We start from the raw sequence: 22,352 nt of genomic DNA on the forward strand, positions 1-22,352 counted from the left end.
CCTGTTGCTTTAATTTATTTACTGTAAACAGTGAGCAAATGTAAATCTTACAGCAAGAATGAAATGAAGGAATAGGACTAATACAGTACATTCTGTTTGCTTAGTCTGAATTGGTTTCTGATTTCTGAGTGAGAAAATGATGGATTCATTTTCACTAAAACTCAAAACTGAAAGGGTTGTGGTGATACTCCTGAGCTGGATAGGATAACTTTAAAATTCAAAATTGAGGATGGAATCAAACATCACGCTAAGAGATACACATTTACTTAACTTAACTTTTTCACACAATTTCACACTGCAAAGATATATTTTAATAAAGATAATATTGAAATATAAATATTGAAATATAAATGCATGCTTGTAGAATCATCCATCCATCGTCTACCGCTTGTCCTGTATTCAGGGTCGCCAGGGGGGCTGGAGCCAATCCCAGGTGTCATTGGGCGAAAGCAGGGTACACCTGGATAGGTAACCAGTCTATCACAGGGCTGACATGTAGAGACAGACAGGTAACCAGTCTATCACAGGGAGACATGTAGAGACAGACAGGTAACCAGTCTATCACAGGCTGACATGTAGAGACAGACAGGTAACCAGTCTATCACAGGGCTGACATGTAGAGACAGACAGGTAACCAGTCTATCACAGGGCTGACATGTAGAGACAGACAGGTAACCAGTCTATCACAGGGAGACATGTAGAGACAGACAGGTAACCGGTCTATCACAGGGAGACATGTAGAGACAGACAGGTAACCAGTCTATCACAGGGCTGACATGTAGAGACAGACAGGTAACCAGTCTATCACAGGGAGACATGTAGAGACAGACAGGTAACCAGTCTATCACAGGGCTAACATGTAGAGACAGACAGGTAACCAGTCTATCACAGGGCTGACATGCAGAGACAGACAGGTAACCAGTCTATCACAGGGCTAACATGTAGAGACAGACAGGTAACCAGTCTATCACAGGGAGACATGTAGAGACAGACAGGTAACCAGTCTATCACAGGGCTAACATGTAGAGACAGACAGGTAAACAGTCTATCACAGGGAGACATGTAGAGACAGACAGGTAACCAGTCTATCACAGAGCTAACATGTAGAGACAGACAGGTAACCAGTCTATCACAGGGCTGACATGTAGAGACAGACAGGTAACCAGTCTATCACAGGGCTGACATGTAGAGACAGACAGGTAACCAGTCTATCACAGGGCTGACATCTAGAGACAGACAGGTAACCAGTCTATCACAGGGAGACATGTAGAGACAGACAGGTAACCAGTCTATCACAGAGCTAACATGTAGAGACAGACAGGTAACCAGTCTATCACAGGGCTGACATGTAGAGACAGACAGGTAACCAGTCTATCACAGGGCTGACATGTAGAGACAGACAGGTAACCAGTCTATCACAGGGCTGACATCTAGAGACAGACAGGTCCATCCTGCATGTCTTTGGACTGTGGGAGGAAGCAGGAGAACCCGGAGAGAACCCACGCTAACACGGGGAGAACATGCAAACTCAGAAGGAACCCGAAACCGGGAATCAAACCCGGGACCCTCTCGCTGTGAGGCAACAGTGCCACTACACCACCCTGCAGCCCTGCTTGTAGATTCAATTCAATTCAATTGTATTTATAGTGTCACATCACAACAGAAGTCATCTCAGGACACTAAACACATTGAGCAGGACTAGAATACGCTCATGATTTTCAGAGTCAACACAATTTCAAATTCCCAACATCACCCAGGGGCAAGCGTTACAGCAATCAGTGGTGAGAAAAAACTGCCTTAATAGGCTTTTAGGCAGAAATCTCATGCAGCCCAGGCCCTTGGGTTCCAACTGCATGTGGTGTTGGTAGTAGCGGTCTCTGCTGGACCAGAAAGCATAGCCAGACTCAAGTTAGTAACAGTAGAGATGCTGATTTTAGTCATTTACTTTAACCAATAGTCAGCCGCCTTAAAAATACAAGTGGTAAGAGTCAAACAAGACCACAGCATCAATGCAGTCCGGATCAGGTTCCACCACGGTCCAGGGAGACCTGCTAGGCTAGAAAGCACAGGGACTCTGGGGAACATACACAGAGAGAGAGAGCGAGAGAGAGAGCGAGAGAGAGAGCGAGAGAGAGAGAGAGAGAGAGAGAGAGAGAGAGGCTCAGTGTGTCACTATAAATAAATCCCCCGGCAGTCAAGGCCTATAGCAGCTTAACTAAGAGCTGGCTCAGGGCAAACCTGAGCCAGCCCTAACTACAAGCGTTGTCGAAGAGAAAGGTTTTAAGCCTATATTAAATGTGGGAACAGTGTCTGCCTCCCGAACCACATCTGGAAGATGGTTCCACAGAAGAGGAGCTTGATGGCTGAAAGCTCTGGCCCCTGTTCTAATTTTGGAGGCTTACAAGTAAGCCTTTATTCTGAGAGCGTAGTGCTCTAATAGGACAGTAGGGTTTAATGAGCTCTTTGTGCCTGACCATTAAGAGCCTTGTAAGTGAGAAGAATGATTCTATTCTGGATTTTACTGGGAGCCAGTGCAGAGAAGCTAATACAGGAGAAATGTGATCCCTCTTTCTAGTTTTAGTCAGAACACGCGCTGCAGCATTCTGGACCAGCTGGAGAGCTTTAAGACAGCCTGATAATAAGGAATTACAATAGTCCAGCCTTGAGGTAATAAAAGCATGGACTCGTTTTTCTGCATCTTTTTGAGACAGCATTGGCCTAATTTTAGTAATGTTACGCAGGTGAAAATAGGCTGTCCTTGTCGTTGTTGTTTAATATGTGAGTCAAAGGACAGGTCCTGGTCAAAGATAACTCCAAGGTTTCTTATGGTAGTATTTGAGGTGATGGCAATCCCGTCAATAGTAGCTATATCTTTAGACAGCGAGCTTCGGAGGAGTTTAGGCCCAAGTACAAAACTTCCGTTTTATCTGAGTTTAACATCAGGAAATTGCAGGTCATCCAGGATATAATGTCATCAAAACATGCCTGTAGTTTAACTAGCTGATTGGTTTCTTCAGGCTTGATTGATAGATATAAATGAGTATCATCTGCATAACAATTGAAGTTCATAGAGTGTCTTATAATGATATTGCCTAAAGGAAGCATATATAAGTTGAAAATAATTGGTCCGAGCACAGAACCTTGAGGAACACCGTATTTAACTTCAGTGTGCCTGGAGGATTTTTCATTGACATGCACAAACTGAGATCGATTGGATAAATAGGACTTAAACCAGCTTAATGCGATTCCTTTGATGCCAATTCATTTTTCCAATCTACAAATTAGAATCTCATGGTTAATGGTGTCGAACACAGCACTAAGATCTAGAGGAACAAGTACAGAAACCAGTCCTTTGTCAGAAGCAATTAGAAGCACATTTGTATTTTTCACCAGAGCTGTCTCTGTGCTATGATGTACTCTAAATCCTGACTGGAAGTCCTCAAGTAGACTGTTATGGTTGAGAAAGTCACACAGCTGATTGGCGACTACTTTCTCAAGAATCCTAGAGAGATAAGGAAGATTTGATATTGGTCTGTAGTTTGATAAAACCCCTGGATCTAGAGTAGGCTTCTTAAGAAGAGGTTTAATTACAGCTACTTTAAATGACTGTGGCACATAGCCTGTTAATAAAGACACATTGATCATAGCTAGTAAGGACGCGCTAACTAAGGGTAAGACTTCTTTTAGTAGCCTGGTTGGTATCGGGTCTAGGAGACAGGTTGAAGGTTTAGAAGAAGAGATCATAGACGTTAGTTGGTTAAGATTGATTGGAGAAAAGCAGTCTAAATATATATCAGGTCTTAATGCTAGTTCTAGAACTCCTGAGTTTGAGGATAACGTGGTTCCAATTGAAGGCAAGACAAGAGTAATTTTGTCTCTGATAGCTAAAAGTTTATCATTAAAAAAGTTCAGAAAGTTGTTACTACTAAGATCTAGGAATGCATGGCTCAGTAGAGCTGTGACTCTTTGTCAGCCTGGCTACAGTACTGAAAAGAAATCTAGGGTTGGTTTTATTTTCCTCTATTAAAGATGAGTAGGCTAGAGGCTAGAGAGCTAGTCTTGCCAGACTAGTTGGGATTCTTCCAGTTTGGTGGAGTGCCAGATGATTTCAAGATTATGCAATTTTTGTTTTAATTTACGAGTTTGGGAGTTATACCAGGGAGCTAACTTCCTTTGTTTTATAGTTTTAGAGGAGCAACAGAGTCGAGAGTCATTCTCAGTAGGCTTCCAGATTCATCTATAAGAGAATAGATCTGGGAGGTAAGATTAACATAGAAGTCCTCCGTTTCATTAAGACATGGCAGTGAACTCAGGATTGGTGTAATCACTTCCTTAAACTACAGCTCTGTCCGATAGACACCGAGAGTAGTAGCTTTTTCCTAGAGGAGTGAAGTCCAGCAACAATAATTCAAAGGTTATCAAGTAATGGTCAGATAAAGACAAATTTTGAGGAAAGATTATTAAGTGTTCAATCTCAACGCCATAAAATAAGACGAAGTCAAGGGTGTGGTTATGACAGTGAGTAGGTTTATGTACACTCCAACTGAAGCCAATAGAATCTATTATTGAGGTAAATGCTACACTAAGGCTGTCATTTACAACGTCCACTTGGACATTAAAATCCACCATAATATAATCTTATTATCTAATCTTTATCTGATTTAAGGACTAAACTTGATAGAAACTCAGAGAATTCAGATAAGAATTCTGAATATGGACCAGGAGCACGATAACAAACAAAATTGGCTGCATTGTTTTCCAGTTTGGGTGTGAAAGGCTGACAGTCAGGCTCTCAAATGAGTTATAATTTAGTTTTGGTTTCGGATTGATTGATAGGCTTAATCACCCTCTCAAATTTTTCAGATTTTTTTTTTATCAGTCATCACATTTATCTTCACAAATCACCATTAGGCCTACATATTGTGTGTAAACATTGATGTCACATAAAATTATAAATACCAAGTTATTGAGACATAAATACAATCATAGCCTTGTATTTGTTTCAAGTTGTTGTTCTCAAAGGGCCAATTCAACCCACATGCAGCAGTGAGTAGGGCAGTAAGCATCTTTCAGCCAGATGACCTACTTGGCTAAAATGGCATTGGTCAAATAATTTAATGACTAATATTGGCTATAATGTCATAGTATTCTAAGTGTTGTTGCTATCAGGTGTGTTTATTTCCCCACATTCAGTTTTGCTGTATTGTCTGTTATCGTAAAAACAGCTTCACATAATTGCAGAGTAAAAATAGATTCTGTGGTATGTCAGCTTTAGCCCTTTGTCAGTTTTATTATGAATAATACAACATTTTTGGTCTTGTAATATCTGGACTGTTATATGTTGTTATATATTAGGCGTTCAATATATAACATCAGTGTAGTGGATGATAAAAGGCTCAATATAAACTATTTTCTTATGATTATTTGTATGCAGCATCTGTTCAAGTGTACTATTTGCATGCGGAGGGCTGGACGTTGTTTTGTTGCATTCCTGCGGAGGGTTTGACCTTTGACCTGGTTGTTGCATTCCAAAGAGGCTTGTCCTGCAGCAGCACCAGCCCTGCACTCACACTGCTTCTGTGCTACAGAGAGGCGATGTGTGTTGAGCTAGCTTAGACGAGGCACTGGACACTGGACACAGTAGCGAGCATTACCAGAGACTATTAGACACCATAGCGTCGTCCAGAGGCAAAGGGAACGTTTTGTTCTGGGTCTACACAGTGAACCTAGAACGTAGTTAGCCATTTTGCTAAGCAGCTAAACCGCCATCGTATTGAGGTTGCATTGTAGACACACAGCAGGATAGCCGCAGACACCAGCGCAGAGGAAATGAAGGACAAACAAAAGAGAAAGAAGGAGCGAACCTGGGCTGAGGCAGCTCGCATGGTAAACACCGTATTTTGAACATTTAACTAGCTGCATGTAAATTATGTATGAATTGATGTGAAGTGATGGATCCAGGTGTGCGGTTGTGTTCATTCTCCTCACGACCACTGCCTCAACCCTGCTATAATATCCTCTCAGCTATCTACTAGCAGCACTAGTCCAGCCAGCAGGCAGGTTATGTTCAGATTAAATGCAATACAGGGGAACCATTTACATGTGCTGTATGTCTTTCTGGCTGCTGATATAAGGATCTACGTAACGCAACGTGCTAACGCAGGCTAGCACGCTAACATCCACCTCTCCTGTTTTGAGCTCTTTGTTTGCTAGGCAGCAAGCTAGTTAGCCCTACGCTAATTACCATCTGAGTATCTTAAGATACGCGACGTGTTTATACTCTTAATGTGAATTAACAGTCAGTAAAAGGCACCCTTGTTGACCCCTTAACGTTAATGTACATGATAACGTGCAGTAATAGTCGCTAATAGTGTGTGATGATTATATTGACAATAACGCACGCTACCGTTAGCAAAACTAACGGCTACTGTTAACCACTAGCTAACCCAGCTGTATTGTGAATACAGATGGGCACGGCATGTAAAGGGGGATGAATTAAATCCTCGTTACGTTAGTTAAATCAACCAGGCTCCGTCGGGGGATCAACCAGGAGCGTTTGGCTATTTCGAAAAGAGGTGTAGTCACAAGAAACAGTTGAAGGCAGACGCCAACACTAGCCATCTGATGGGATTATTCTCATTTAAAGTCCACTTTAATACAGATTACAATGCACATGGACGACTGAACAGTTGACTACACGTCGGATATTCATTACATGTGGGGATGTGGTCAGGTGTGGTTTTTCACTGTGCAGCGTTGTAGTGTTTATCCCCAGTTTGAGATCAATGGGTTCACTAGCTATTAGGTCTGTTTTGACCGGATAGGCCCCTACTTTCTACTCATTCTCTCTCTCTCTCTCTCTCTCTCTCTCTCTCTCTCTCTCTCTCTCTCTCTCTCTCTCTCTCTCTCTCTCTCTTCACACACAGCATGTGTGTATTCATTCATTCATATATATAATATAATGGTTATCAATGATGATGTGATAACCATGTTCACTGTCTCTCTATTCCAAACATTCCCAAATATGAATTCACTCTTTTTTCGTTTAACGGTCAATTCCAGTAAACTTTGGTTATTTTTGACAGCACATTCCTGTTTTATAGTGACGGCAGATGAAGTACACAGGAAGGATTCAGTTTCATGGTCCATGTTCATATTCCTCATAGTGGTCTCACAGCTGCAGCTCACCATATACACGTCCGGCCAACAGCATAAAGTACATCAATACAATCTTAAATCCAATGGCGTATACAAGCTCAGCCACATATAAAGGAAGCTCTATTGGTCAACTTTTGTTAAGACTTTCAGGTGGTTTCATTTGAACTATATCTTTAATACTGAGGCTGTAGTTTGTGGTGGTGTTTCTGGACTATACATGGAACAATATGAAGATTTCTTATAATGATTATCCTGCCAGAATATTTGTGATCCATATTATCCCAATAATCATCAAAATATGATTAAAACTCTTCAAATTGGAGCAAAAACATCCTGGTATCACTTAACATTTAATTAAGAAACAAATATTCTTACTGTGTCACAAATGAGACATGAAACATTTTTTTGTTGTTGTTGTGAAAAACAATAATAATCTTATATTAGATTGTCATACGTCAGAAGGTCCCCATAAAGGATACATAAATCAAAACATGTATTTTTGCATCCTGTATCATTTTTAAATCAGACTCTCATTTCTCTCCCTTGATAGTGAGCTAGACAGCTTTTACAAGTCATATCTCTGACTATCCCTAGAATGTAAATTAACGGCAATCAACTTGTGTTTTTATCCTTATCCGTGATAAAAAATCTTATATCGTCTCGTTCCTGCACTGAACTGCATCATATTGAATGTTTTGATATTATTTTATGATTGTTTGCCCCTCAGCTGTAGCATTGTGGGGAGAGCAGGTCATCTTTTAGCCAGAAGGCTGGGGGTTCGATCCCTGCCTTCTATTGTAGCATAGTTGAAGGCTCCTTGAGCAAGAAACTGAACCGAAAGTTGCCCACCAGGTGCTTACTAGCAGCCCACTGCTCCTGCTTAGGATGCTGTAGATGTCACATTTCATGTGTATCTTTATGTACGATGCTAATAAAGTTAAAGTGGGCAAAACACTAGCTCACCTCTCAACAGCGTCAGTGTCCTTGCAAATAAATAGAGGAAGGATTTTTTTTTAATGTTTCGTCGTCACTGATGTAACCAAGATCGAAAGCGATGTAACTTGTTTATTGATGGCTTATTTGTTAATAATGATATTTAGTCACAAGGGGATGTCAGTTAATTCTATTGGATAGAAATGGGTTTATTATGTGACTGTGTTATGTAATTTATATACATATTCTATACACCTTTACCAAGCCACTAAGAAATGTGCAGGTAGTTACTGGTAGCACCAACAAGGTCATGTATTGTTGGAGACCATTGGCATAAATGATAAAAAGATTAGGTGTTTACAACGCCCCCGACATGTTCTGTTGGGGTTATAAAGGGGTGGCATCAGGACCAGCAACCACAGCACATTCCACTGAGAGCAACCAGTTAACATGGTAATTACACGTGTTGTGTTTGTGATGCCGACAGAATGTTTACTTTGTGGTCAAGAAGTTGCCCTTGTTAAAGCAAAGTTGTATTTCACAATAATGGTTAGTTGATTGACTTTATTTATTCTGTGGGACCACCGCAGCACCAAGACAATGTCTTTAGCCCACTTACGTTAGCTACGTTAGCTAAGCAGTGTTGACTTAGCGGACATAAATTGTTTCACTGTGTTAAGCTAACTTTTGGCAGTATCATTGTCAAAAATAATGTTGCACATAAATTAAAGGTCAAAGTAGAAAATTGTACAGTTCTTTGGTAGACTTGAGAGGATATGTAAATTTGGTTTCACAACCATCCATATAAATTGCTATACACGATATTATGCAGATTATCATCAAAATATGCTTAAAATGCAAAATGGCATCAAAACATACTGGAATCCCTTTGCCTTACATTTAGCTGAGAATATTTTTTCGGTGTATTATAGATGGTCCAAAGATATCGGTCCATCACTATTCTTAGGACATCTTGCCTTCAGAGTGGACGAAGCCGACAATGGTTCTAGAAAGGCATATCACGTTTTTAAGTTACCCAAAGGCCACAGTCGTTCTCTGACGCGCTTGAAAGGGAGGGGTGGTTGGAGGGGAATTCAGTCAGATGCAATCTGCATCTCTACTACTATATACATGACATGACATCACACGTTTTACAGGAAGACATTTTGAATTACATTCAATCTGTTGCCATGAATGATGCCGGAAACGCTTTCCTTTCATTTGAATGGAATGGAGAGTAACAAGAGTAAAATAAATGTAGGATGAATACAAAAAGATCAATTGTTCATTGATGAAGCATTTTAGCTACAATTCAGTTCATATTAATTTGTTATTTTACAACTGTAAATTGTCCTGCTCACCTCCAGTATGTTGTTTATTTCTATAAACATGTATACTTTTTTCAACATTCAACTATAGATATTCTAGATAGAATAGATCTTGATTTTCCATGTGTCTGTTCAGGGGTTTTTCATAACGTTGCAGGGGAATTCTTTTCAGTTTCTGTGGTTAAAAACAATGTGGATGTTTTTCAGGTTTTGGAGAACTTCTCTGATGCACCTATGACTCCCAAACAAATCCTCCATGTCATCCAGACCAAGGGGCTGAAGGAAATGCGGTCAGGCACAAACACACACAGTTTTTTGTAGCTGCTACTGTTAAAATGGTAACAACTATTATTATACAAGCTGTTGATTTGAACCGGACTACAGCAACTGAGCTGTACCTTTTCTAATGTAGAACTACAAGCCCACAGTAGGATGGAAAGAACACAGGGACACTGGCTCATTGGATATTTGTCTGTCAATCTAGAGTTGATCATTGCATTTGAATGTGGCTTCCTAACCTATATTAAATATATATTATTGTTCTAGTATTTTTAGCAGTCAGCAAAGTTATCACTTATCAACTGAACATGTTAATGATTGTGGTTCTAACTGATGTTTTTTGATTTCCTCCTACATGGATCCCTTGGCCTGCTGCTGTCTTAATCAGGAGGTAGGTTAGAGGACACTAATTGCTTCTCTTCTGTAACCAAACACCTCATGGTTCTCATGCTCTTCCATCTCCTTTAAGGCCTGTGCCTGCACTGGGCACGTTGTTTTCTTGGTAAAGGCAAACACAAAGCTCCCAATAGTATAGCAATGGAAAACACCTGTCACCATTTCACTTTTACAATATTGTTGATGTTTTGAAGTGATGGTTCGTAGGTGAACTTTATTGAATTTCAACTTGTGCTGTGAGGAAATCTTTGGGTTTGGGTTCGGGGCACCCTGTCAGACATTGTGAAGGAGACACAGACAGACAGACAGGTGCAGCAGACACGCATTTTCTCATCTGTCTATTTTTATTTCGTACAATATACAAGATATTTGTAACTTTGCTCAAATAAAAACATATTTTCTTCGTATGACATGATGATTTGAGAAGAAATAAGTTAACATTTTACTATGATGGTTGTTTCTCACAGTACTTTATGGCAATCCTTCTATGTTGACATGCTGTTCGGATGAAGGTTTAACATTTAACCAGAAGATTTCAAATTTGATCACTTGGTTGGTGTCGTATACACTCAATAACTGCCTTATTAGCGGGTTAATACCTAGGCTGCAGTCATTGTTTACCTTCGCCAAGGTTTTCCCGTTTGTCACATTAATAGTTTTCAAATAGCAAAACAATACAAGACACACAAGTCATACATTATGTTAAGTAAGTTCAAGTATTTTCAGGTGGCGAATGTAAAATCTGTTGGGCAAAGCTGCTGACATCTAAAATCTAATCAATAGATAATATTGTTAAAGTCAAATGAAAATGAGTTGTTGAACTGCAGTACCAACACAAAACCAGAATTAAAGAGTAGTGCATATAGAAAGCGTCAAATAGACTGTCACAATAATGATTTAGTTACAGCTAATTGTTGACGCGTCATTGCAGTGCTCTGCTACTAATGACACGGGTAGTAATTCTAGGACAAAGATAGAGAACAAAGAAAATACACCCCAAACATTAGAATGACATGACAGGATTTGTCACACATGGTAGGCATTAAAAATGTGTTGAAGCTAAGAGCATCATAAGTACTCCATACACTCATCTTCATATTTACTCATTAATACTTTGGTTATTGCTAGTCCAGCTACTTTTGTTTAACAAAGGTGACGCATGTCCAAGGAGCACATATCCTGCAAAGTAGATCTGGCAGTTATGCTGCTGTGATAATTTCATAACACATTCAATAATAGTAATAATAATAGCTGTCACTTTTTCACTAATAACAGATTCCCAGAGATGAATTGTTATCAGACAATGATAAAATCTCAAGGAAAAACAAAATTCTATATTGAAATTATATTCTAAAGCCGATTAATGGCTATTTAGGCACCTGGCTCTACCTTCTTTCACTAGTGTTATTAAAGTTTGACATTCTTGATTATGGAAGACTTGAGTATTGAAACTAACGTGTGTGTGTGTGTGTGTGTGTGTGTGTGTGTGTGCGCGCGCAGTGGTACAGCACCGTTGGCCTGCCTGGTCACCATGCTGCACTCCCAGGTCAGAGGGGACCGAGTCAAGAACAGCATCTTCTTCAAGCTGCCTGGACGGATGAGCCTGTTTACACTCAAGGTACACAAACACTAGCCTCTTTACTGTCAACACTTCACCAGCCTGTGGTGTGTTAACACTACCATCAGAATCGCTCACAGTAGAACATCTTAAAGGATCTGACACACACACACATGCACGCATGTCAAAACGGGGGATGATTAATTTGTGGAATTAACGTTTTAATACGTATCTGTCCAGAATCCGCTCCACTCACATGCTCTGATATAGGTCGAGTGTTTACTAGAATTATGTGCAGACGTGACTTGTCGGTAGGTGCAGTCATGATCTGTTCTCCATTGTGAATACTTTGAGACGGCGTTTCTTGGCGCTACGTAAAGCCATGCATGTGTCGTATTACGATGTGATGACGTATGTACAAGAGGCAATCGAGCTGAGGTCCGGTCGGGCTTGGACCAGTGTGAGTGCAAAACGGTGGGTAGGGGGGACAATCCTGTCTCGGCACAGTACAGATCAACTGGCCCTAGTGTGAGTGTGCCCTTCGATACAACTGCACCAGCACCACTGCAGCAACGTGACCTTAACCTATATTCAACATTAAAAAAAATGTTTTAACACTTTTGATGGTGATTACAAATTTTTCCTGATTGCACCCCAAATTTGTATCATTGTTGAGGAAATCAAGGAAAAACAACATATTCCATATTTTTTCCAATAGTCAAATTATATTAAAAAATGTAATTTTGAAATTCTGCCTATTATTAACTACACTACACAGACTTATACATACATGCCATTATTGGCAATGTGGTTGTTTTGCTTCCTGTCCACTAGAGGGCGTTCCAAAAACATTCCCAATAAATATGTTGAATTACCAACAGGTGACAGCTTTCTTGCTCAGTAATAATTAAGCTTAGGCACAAAATGAATGATCTCAAACTGTCAACTTTAATGTACAGAAAGTAAAACAACCACATTGCCGTTCCCCTGAGGATGCTGTGTCCCCGTTGCCATGGCTGCGCCCTCCTCATCAGCTCTACTTTCTGACGTACTTCCTGCTTTTGGTCTCATTCCAAAAGAATAAGCCAATGAAAACGTGGGTTGAGCTAGTTAGCAGTATTAAAGAGCCTCAATGCAGTTTGTGTGTGTGTTAGTTATTAATCGATATCGGAACATTCAAATGAAGATCGATTTAAATTTTTATTTGAACCCTGCCCTACTGATGACCACAACAAGAATGAAATGAAAATCTGTTTTCCTCACAATCTGTAGAAGAACGCCCTCCAGTGGACAAAGACAACATCAGAGTCTGAGACACCAACAGAGCCAGCGAGCAGCACCGCCGCCCCAGCTTCCAGCAGCAGCACACCGGCATCAGGCGCAGTGGTGGCCTCTGTCGGCCCCACTGAGGCCACTGAGCAGGAAAGCTGCGACTCCACTGAGACCACCGCTGCTGCCAGTGGAGACAATGACGGTAACGCAGCACCACAAACCAGAAAAGATCATTCTGTACACCAGAGCCCTCCTTAATAGGGTTTATTCCATTACGACGTCATGCCAAACCACGCCCTGAAACTCCATCTCAAAGTGGAGGTGCAGTAAATGACTTGGCGTACCATGCTCACCCTGATCACATTTGGGTTTCGAGCCTCTGACCTTGCTGTGTTACTGCACACTGTCTTGTTTTGTTTTATAATTCAGTGTTTTGCTTTGGTACCTAACCTAACCAAGTAGCTTTGGGGCTTAAAGGCCAGATGTGCATATTTTGTGCTATTCGTTTGCTAATTTCATTCATTATTTTTCAAACCCATATCCAGTCAATGCAAGCTTTCACATCAGTGACCAAAATACTGCTGAGCTTTATTTTTTTGGACCGCATTCTATTTTTCCATGTTTCGGACATGTACACATCGGACCAATTGAGAGGCATGTTGTTGACAAAGTCACTTTCAAAACATTCAACATGGCAGGTTGGTTGTTTGTGTCTCACAAAACTGTGTTGTATGATAAACGAGAAAAGCACTACAAAGTATATGGGTCTCATTCATGAAACTCACCTCCGTACTACAAACCTCCTCCGGATTCATGAACACCGCTAAATCCTCTAATTTGATTGTAGCACGTGTGTATGTTAATTAAATCAAACCAATCGTAAACTGACAGCATTCTTTATGCTGATCTAATTAAAATTGGCATTTTCATCAAATGACTGTGAGCACCAAGCATCATTAATGTAAACACTAAGTCCACCTCCTCCTTCAGTCCGCCTGTCATGGTCCGTTGGATTCAGGTTGCCACGATGGAACCAGATCTCTGTAAAGATGTGACTTAATAGTCAGCGACCACCCGTTGCTGGGGTTAGCCTGAAGTATCATTTTATCGATCTTATTTTCCTCCCACTAGACATGAGACAGCCAGGAGCATGCTGGGTATTGGAGTAGCCTTAGGTCCTAGCTGGGTTAGCTTAGCTTCCATCTCATCTCTCCTCCCGGCTCCTGGCTGGATGTTGGGTCTCAAACCCCCACACTTCCTTTTTTGATGTTAATTGGTGAATTTATGTAACCGCTCTGTTAGGAACACCAAGTCAAAAATGATGTTAAACGTTTTTTCAGGTTTTATTTATTGATTTTTGCAGTTTGCATGGTGCTGGTTTCACTCCTGTTCACAAACGACGTGTTGCACAGAGTTGTAAATGTGTTTTTCTCTGTCCTGAAGCATCGGTGGATGAGAGCTCGTCCAGCGCCTCCTGCTCCACAGAACTGCCAACTCCCATTAACCAGCCCCAGACCCGCCTGAGCAGGGCAGCAGGCCAGCAGGGACGCACGGAAGCACAGCAGGCCCAACATGCTCAACACACCCAGACCAGACTGAGCCGGTCCAGACAGGTCAGCAACGCTACAGCGTCATTCTGTACACTTGTTTTCTGGTTTGGTCTGAATAATGGAGCTCCTGGTGGGTTTAACATAGCCACGTGTTTGGATGTGTAGAGTGAGAGGAAAACAGTGCTGCTTCACATACTGACTGTCCACCTGTGCCCCCATGTTTGTGTGCTACAGTCAGGGAGGCAGAGGAAGAAAGCCGTTATGATGCCTCGTGTTGTCCTCACCCCTCTTAAAGTGAATGGAGAGCACGTTCCCTCAGGTAACCACGACGATATCAACACACCACTGATGAAGGCAAGAATTCACAATGCTGATGGGCCTCAGCATTGTTTAACCAACCGACGGCAATACAGAGAAAAAACAGCGTGATTTTTAAAACGATAACGATACGTTTAGTTGAATGAATTCACTATCTGAAGCAAATATCTCCCCAGTTGAGATTCACCAGATAACACGGTCACTGGTTAAAGAAACTGTATTTAACATTCAGAGCATTAAAACCAGCACAGCACCATACTCTTGTAATGTCTACCTGAGTGGAGAAGCTCCCTCTGTGTGCGTTGTTATCACAGCCTCGCCTCGCCTTGCTTTGTTTACATAGCCTGCTGGCTGCGTGTTTTTCGATGCCGCTCTGCCCTGCTGTCATACCGTGATTACAGATGCGAACGACGTCCTGACGGACAGTGCCTCAAACTCAAAGCTCTATTTCTACGTCATGACGTTCTGACCACGGCCACAGATAACGTAGCTGAACCATCTTGTGACTTGATGCCAGTCGTTTCTCGCTGGTGTAACCTTGTATAACAAATACATACGCGGCCACTTAATATTGGAGCACCTGCTAATGTATTCTACTAATCTCACTCACTAACACATAGCATACATGGAAAGTCTCTTTGTTTAGGTTACATTCACCAGCTTTGGTCATAGCTTGACAAGCTGTTGCAATCTGTCGTACTTCTGTCGCCACAACGCGTGCGCACTCTTACACACGCCATCATTGTTTACTAAGTGTAAACGGGTCTCGGGCATCAGGCTGAATGGCTAAGCTAAACATATGGTTTTTGCTGTGGCAGGGCCCATGAAGAGAAGTCGGGGAGGGGTGGATGTGGACTTTGAAACACCCGGTTCCATCCTAGTCAACACAAACATCAGAGCCCTCATCAATGTGCGAACCTTCTCGGCCTTCCCCACACACTCACAGCAGCAGCTGCTGCAGCTCTTGCCAGAGGTGGACCGACAGGTATGTTGTCTTTCTCTCCTTCCAGTTGTTTCCCAGGTTGAATGTCTAGAGTGTTGCTATAGGGATGCCCCTAATATAACAACCAAACATACAAGGAGAAATTAGAAAAAATTCAAAGCAGTGTTTGACATTTAGTGCACTGGCAGAAGTCAACATCGCAGACTCATACCATTATGGATTCAAAATTGTGAATTTAAAGCTAAGTAGGTATTAACTGTTCGTTTAAACGTGAATCATTGCTTTACCAGGTTATCACCCTTAATGTGTGATTAGCAGACATCTAGTCTAAATAGTATTGATGGAATGCTGACCGGCAAACTGTTTTGTAAGACAATGCATTGACTATTACAACAAGATCATTATCATAAAACTGAAGGAGCTTATTATTAAGTAGCAAGATTTCTATATTCTATTGTGTGCTGCACAAATATCAGCAGTCAGATTTTACACAAGAAACTACTGCTATACTACTGTGCAGTTTATATTATGCTAGCAGAGTAGTATTTGGTATTTTTTTAATTCCTCAATTGTAAGACAAGGCAAGTTTATTTATATAGCAATAGTCATATACAAGGAAATTCAAATGCTTTACAGAGGCAGATAAATACATTAATAGCAAAGACATTACACATTTAAGTATAGAATTAAAACAGTAAAAGTGCAATTTAAAAACAAGCATAAATAGACACATTTATGAGAGAGCTGTAGTAAACAATGATGTATTCTTGTGTTGCTGCTATTCATACACTGTGTCCTCTCTCTTGAAGATTGGACCAGATGGTATGGCCAGACTGAGCAGCTCAGCTCTCAACAATGAATTCTTCACCCACGCCTCCCAGAGCTGGAAAGAGAGGCTGGCAGAGGGTAAGTAACCGGTCAATCATGGACAAGCTGTCACATTTTACTGAGGCTTCTGCCAGTCTTAAATATTCACAAGGTGAAACTGGAGACGAGGCTTGTGATGGCAGAAGCTTTCTAAACTTGTTATGAAGAAGAAGAAATCCTAAATACCAGCAGAGAAATTCACGTCAAAAGGCAGCACTGTTCCTCCAGCGTTCTTTACATGGTGTGAATGAAAATGAGGCCGAGTGTACACTAGGCTTGGGACACAGCATTACAGAATACCACAATATTTAGAAATCCCTACAGTATGATTTTCGATATACAGGGGCTGCTTTCTGACCTGATGTGTTGTAGTGTCGTATCTATAGTGTAACAGACATCTGAGTTAGACTCAGTCTTTCCATCTTCCGTTGCCTTATAAAGCTGATAGTGTGTGTGTGTGTGTGTGTGTGTGTGTGTGTGTGTGTGTGTGTGTGTGTGTGTGTGTGTGTGTGTGTGTGTGTGTGTGTGTGTGTGTGTGTGTGTGTGTGTGTGTGTGTGTGTGTGTGTGTGTGTGTGTGTGTGTGTACACGTACACGTACACGTACACACTGTGGCATCACAGAGATCGCCATGATGCGTTCTATCTTAACAGCTAATTGGTTAATATATAGATGTAAATTAACCTATAGACCAACTTGCATAAGTGGTCAAAGACATCCTTGTTAACACTTGACATCCCTAGTTTACGTAACATTATAGCTGTGTGTAGCAGTGCAGTGTTATGGTGCCCAAGCCTAGTGTACACAAAATACATGAAGGGCAGACAAGTCAGGTTTATACCAAATATTATCCTGGTTAATCACTTCAAGAAGTGAAGTTGTGGAGCTACTCTTTTGAATCTTTCCGTGTTTTACACATTTAGGTGAGTTCACCCACGAGATGCAGGTGCGTTTCCGACAGGAAATGGAGAAAGAGAAGAAGGTGGAGGCTTGGAAGGAAAAGTTCTTTGAAGAGTACCACGGGCAAAAGTAAGTTCACACTACGACAATGTTAGTTTTCTGTCATACTTTATTAGTTGACCTAACATTTTATTGACTGCAAGTGTCAATTCTATTATTATAGAAAAGCCTCGATGAGGATATTTAAAGCTGTTTGTTTCCATCCCCCTTGCTGTTCTCAATGTAGTGTAGGCAACTCCAGTATGACCTCCATCACTTAAGGCCACCGTGATACTCGGACATATATCATTGTTTCCACTATGTTCTAAAACACAGTTTGTGTAATTGTAGGTCTGGCCTGACACAAGAGGAGTCCCTCAAGCTTACCATGAGTGAAGCCAGTGAAGTTGCAGCCAGTGTGCTGGACAGTGATGTGGCTGTGGTGGCAACTGGTGCCCCCAAGAGACGCAGCGTGGGTCGGAGGAGGAGAGACGGCAGGATGAGGAGACGCACGAGGGCCGACTTGCGTCGGAGGGCCCGCCGAACCCTCTGCAAGACCACTCCTCCGGCCCTGCAGTCTGCAGAAGCGGCTGAGGCCAGCGCCGCACTGGACATCCCAGCAGGTTCTATTGGCTCTCCCATGTCCGACCACACGGTTGTTCAAGGTGAGGTGGTGCTGCAGGCTGAGTGTGGCGTGGAGCTCCCAGCTGAGAGTGCCTCCACCGAGCCAAAGGCCTCTCCCACTCCAGAACCAGTAACGTTGCCAGCCTCCACTCCTACTCCTACTCCGACACCTACTCCTACTCCGACACCTACTCCCACTCCCACTCCCACTCCCACTCAGACTCCCACTCCAACTCCTACTCCCACTCCTACTCCCACTCCTACTCCTACTCCTACTCCTACACCCACTCCTACTCCTACTCCCAGCCCCAGTCCCAGCCCAGCCTCCACCAGTGCAAACGAAGAGCCTGAAGCTGCGGCCCGCCTACTCCCAGAGGAGGCTGCACCTGTACTGGCATCCACCTCCTCACCTTCCTCTTCCTCCTCCTCTTCCTCTTCTTCGTCTGCCTCCTCACCCGTCTCCTCACCCTCCTCACCTTCTGACAGACAGGGGGCTTTTGCCGCAGGCCTCGACTCTTCTTCATCCTCCTCCGCGTCCTCCAGTGCGGCAGTCGCTGCCGATCCCCTGGATGACACTGCATCCGTGGTCACCTCTGTCACAGGGGGTACCGCCACCAGCAGCCGGGAGAGTAGCCCCTCAGCCAGCCCAGCCACCACCCCTGTACCCAGCGCTCAGCTCAAGGAGCAGAAGAGAAGGCCAGATGAGACCCAGGCCTTCTCCAGCTTCCCCGAAAAGAGGCCGCGGCTTGACGACCGTCAGTCCTTTCGTACCACAATTGACAGTGTCCGTTCAGAGAAGCCGCAGCCGACAACCGAGGAGCCCAAGGTGCCGCCAATCCGGGTAAGATGTGGTGCACAAAAATAATTTGAGTTGAGCAATGTGTTGCTGTCGAGCTAAAGTTTGACTCACTGTACTTGTGTCTCTATCCCAGATTCAACTGTCCAGAATCAAACCCCCCTGGGTCAAAGGCCACCCCACCTACCAGATCTGCCCGCGGATCGTGCCCCCCGGCGAGGGCTCGCGGCGGTCGGGGACGGGGGGCGCGCGCACCCTGGCGGACATCAAAGCCCGTGCCCAGCAAGCCCGGGCCCAGCGGGAGGCCGCTGCTGCTGTTGCAGCCACTAGCGACGGGACAGGGGCGCCCGGCGTCAGGCTGCGGCCTGCTGCTGGGCTACCGGATAGCAGCAATGGACGACGAGCGCGAGAACACCCAGGACCTATCGAGCCCGGAGGAGGAGGAGGAGGAGGAGGAGGAGGAAGTGGAAGAAGGGGAGGTGGTGGGATGGAGGAGCAGGGATCGTCTTCAGGCACTAATTCGTCTGGAACACAACTACAGCTTCTCAATGTAGAGCCCACACCCCAACCGTCCCCTTCCCTGTCCACTACCTCAACGTCTATGTCCTTGGAACCCCCACAGACCCCTAGCCCTCCACGAGAGGAGGCCGCTGGGGGGCAAGAGGCTGGAGAAGAAGTAGAAGCAATGTCGGCCATTGTCTGCAGTTCTTCTAATGGACTTGCAGACAAGGCAGCTGACTCCCCTCCCTCTCCAACGCCTGAGGTGCCCGAGTCTGTCCCTTCAGTCATGCCTGACCAGGGCTGTGAAAAACCCTCACTGGCCCCAACCTCCATCCCAGATTCCCTTCCCAGGTTTGGGGCTCAGGGTGTGGATGTTATCCATACTCTGGCCAGCTCCCGTAAACCCAAAGAGCAGTTACAGGGGAAGGAAGCTGGGCTAGGTGGTGTTATCCAGCATGGTTCACATCATGTGGAACCCCAGGAGGTATTTTCTCACTTGGCTATAGAGCGACGGCAAACAGAAGAAGCCTCTCCCCAACAAGTGGACTCATCAGGTGGAGAGAAAGAAGACGAGGCTGGGATGCATAGCGATTCCACGGAGACTGCTTCAGACTGTGAGAATGACATCCAGGAGGATGAGCAGCAGCAGCCTGACCGGGACTGGTGCTCCCAGGTGAGCATCCAGAGAAATGGCCAACTTGTCATCTGCAGCCCTCCTCCTCAGAACCAGCAGCCAGTCATCCAGGCCCGTGTGTCCAGCCGCCAAGGTCAGACTGTTATTCAGCCTTGCTTCCCCAACGGCCTGCCTCACCCTCAGCACAGCGGCCACCATTCCCAAGACCACCAGTCCCTCCCCATAGGCCACCCACAGGGGCTCAGGGACATGAACGTTGTGGTCAAAATGGAGCCTGGAGATGGTTGTAGAGAGTCCAGACAGAGCTCTACTGAAGAGGAGTGTAGTGGAGGTTTAAAGGCCTCTGTCACTCACCCAACTGCTGCAGCTGCCTCCAAGAGACAGGCCAGCTTAGTCAGACTAGTGTCCAGTGTGGAGGCCAATAACCCTTTAGTCACTCAGCTACTCCAGGGTAGTCTACCCCTGGAGAAGGTTCTACCCTCACACTCTGCCAACAGGCTGGAGATCAGCCGATTGCCAGGACCCCAACCCAGACCACCAGTGGCAAGGACCCCAGGGCCTCGCAACAGGCCTGAGGTCTCATCCCAGTCTCCTAGCCCAGAACTGAGTGCAGCCTCTCAGATCCACAAGTCTCCAACTGGCTGCCCAGTCTCCTGTCTGATGGAGGCCCCAGCTGCATCTCCGTATCAGTCCCAGCAGGCCCCAGGGGCTGTCCCAGTCATAACCTCTCTGCCACCCTCCTCCAGTTCGTTGTCCTCCAGAAGTAAGTCGGACCTAAGCTCTCAGACCGCTGTAGAGTCTGCCGTTATAAAAGACTCTAATGGCCCTCAGCTCTCACAGGGGGTCACTCCGGACAGGCCCCAGCTAGCCCTCAGAACCATGCCTAATGGCCCCTCTCTTCCCCATGTAGACCCCTGTCCCACAGAGGTGGTGCCTACTATTAAGATCAACTGGCGGCCCCCCCAGTCTCAGCCCCCCCACGCTCACCAGCTGCAGCTGTCTCCTTCACTCACCGTAAAGAATGAAGTGGGAGCACGGCCCCCTTGCCAGGCTCTTGCCAAGTCATCCCCCATTAAACCCATGAGTGTTACCAAAAAGGAGCCGGGGAGCTATGTGGACGGCTACCTGAGTGGAGGGGCGATGGAGGGACTCCTCAACATGGAAATGACTTTAGCCAGGATGGCAAAGAAGGAGCACAGCAAAGCTACCTACTCCTCTGGTTCTCCCTCCTCCTCCTCCCCCTCCCCCTCCGCCCTTCCCTTCCAGCTGTATGGGAAGCTCCCCAAGCACGGTGGCGTCGGAGGAGTAAGCTACACAGCCAACGTATCAGTGATGGACAATGGAGGATTCTCCCGGAGCATGGCGGACAGTGTGCTCCAGCTGCGTCCCCGCCTGGCCTCCAGCCAGACCACCCTCAGCATCCAGGCCTTTACTGACAGTACAGCCGAGGAGGTGGCACTCAAGTGCTCATGCCGCCTCAAAGCAATGATCATGTGCCAAGGCTGTGGTGCCTTCTGCCATGACGACTGCATCGGGCCCTCCAAACTGTGCGTGTCCTGTCTGGTGGTGAGATAGTATGTTGACGCTCCAGAGAACTGCCATCTGTACAGTATCAGCAGCGGACTGAGGCTCCAGAGTGTACAGAAGCCTGATTAGGTAGAGCACACAGGAGGAGCCTGACAGGCAAGATTTGCCTTGTATAATATAAGTGGTCTGTATTTTTGTTGTTGCATATTTTCAGATTTTTTTAGCTGTACTTATATATTATTGTTATTATTATTATTATTAATATTATTATCATTATTATTATTGTGAATTTGAGGCATGGTTGATTGTAAATTGTGCCTTTTTTTTGTTTTCTTTCCTCAAAAACATTTACCTCATCTTATCTCGCTCCACCTGTCATCATTCGGTGGCCGTCATTGTTTTGGTTCCTCGTTTCCTCAGCAAACAGGGACTTATTGTTGTCTCTTTGCGCAAAGAAGTATTTTTTTAACCATTAAAATGAGCAAATTACATTGTTTCACTGGTTTGTTTGGACTCATTTCATATTTCCCTTAAACTCACGTCTATTAAGTACGATGAACAAATAAAGTGATCATTGAAAGGCGGTGGGATCCTTGAAGGCTTTGAACGTGAATGAATCAGAGATGCGGACCACCCCCAGTATCGGAGGCCCAGCCAGGCATTCAGATCCAGACAAGTACCATGTTGAAAACGGCGGTGGCCCATGTACATGCCAGAATCACCAGTATTG

At 44.2% G+C, this 22,352-nt stretch overlaps 1 protein-coding gene across 1 annotated transcript; it reads left to right on the top strand.

Moving 5' to 3' along the window:
- The first annotated feature begins 5,542 nt into the window (after positions 1 to 5,542).
- asxl1 (ASXL transcriptional regulator 1) lies at positions 5,543 to 22,116 on the top strand. Its single transcript, XM_084014583.1, has 11 exons — positions 5,543 to 5,886; positions 9,627 to 9,710; positions 11,593 to 11,712; positions 12,925 to 13,126; positions 14,368 to 14,537; positions 14,709 to 14,793; positions 15,611 to 15,777; positions 16,545 to 16,641; positions 17,525 to 17,630; positions 17,892 to 19,005; positions 19,097 to 22,116. Exons 1-11 carry the CDS (start codon positions 5,830 to 5,832, stop codon positions 21,668 to 21,670), a joined length of 4,776 nt encoding a protein of 1,591 aa, XP_083870709.1. The 5' UTR covers positions 5,543 to 5,829; the 3' UTR covers positions 21,671 to 22,116.
- Positions 22,117 to 22,352: the final 236 nt, after the last annotated feature.

Source organism: Eutrigla gurnardus (assembly GCF_963514095.1).
Source record: "Eutrigla gurnardus genome assembly, chromosome: 8".
Classification (NCBI taxonomy): Eukaryota; Metazoa; Chordata; class Actinopteri; order Perciformes; family Triglidae; genus Eutrigla; species Eutrigla gurnardus.

Coding starts and splice junctions, on each gene's coding strand:
- asxl1 (XM_084014583.1), top strand. CDS start 5,830: ATGAAGGACAAACAAAAGAGAAAGAAGGAGCGAACCTGGGCTGAGGCA. Junction 9,711..11,592: donor AGGGGCTGAAGGAAATGCGG/TCAGGCACAAAC, acceptor GTGTGCGCGCGC/AGTGGTACAGCACCGTTGGC. Junction 16,642..17,524: donor GAAAGAGAGGCTGGCAGAGG/GTAAGTAACCGG, acceptor TTACACATTTAG/GTGAGTTCACCCACGAGATG.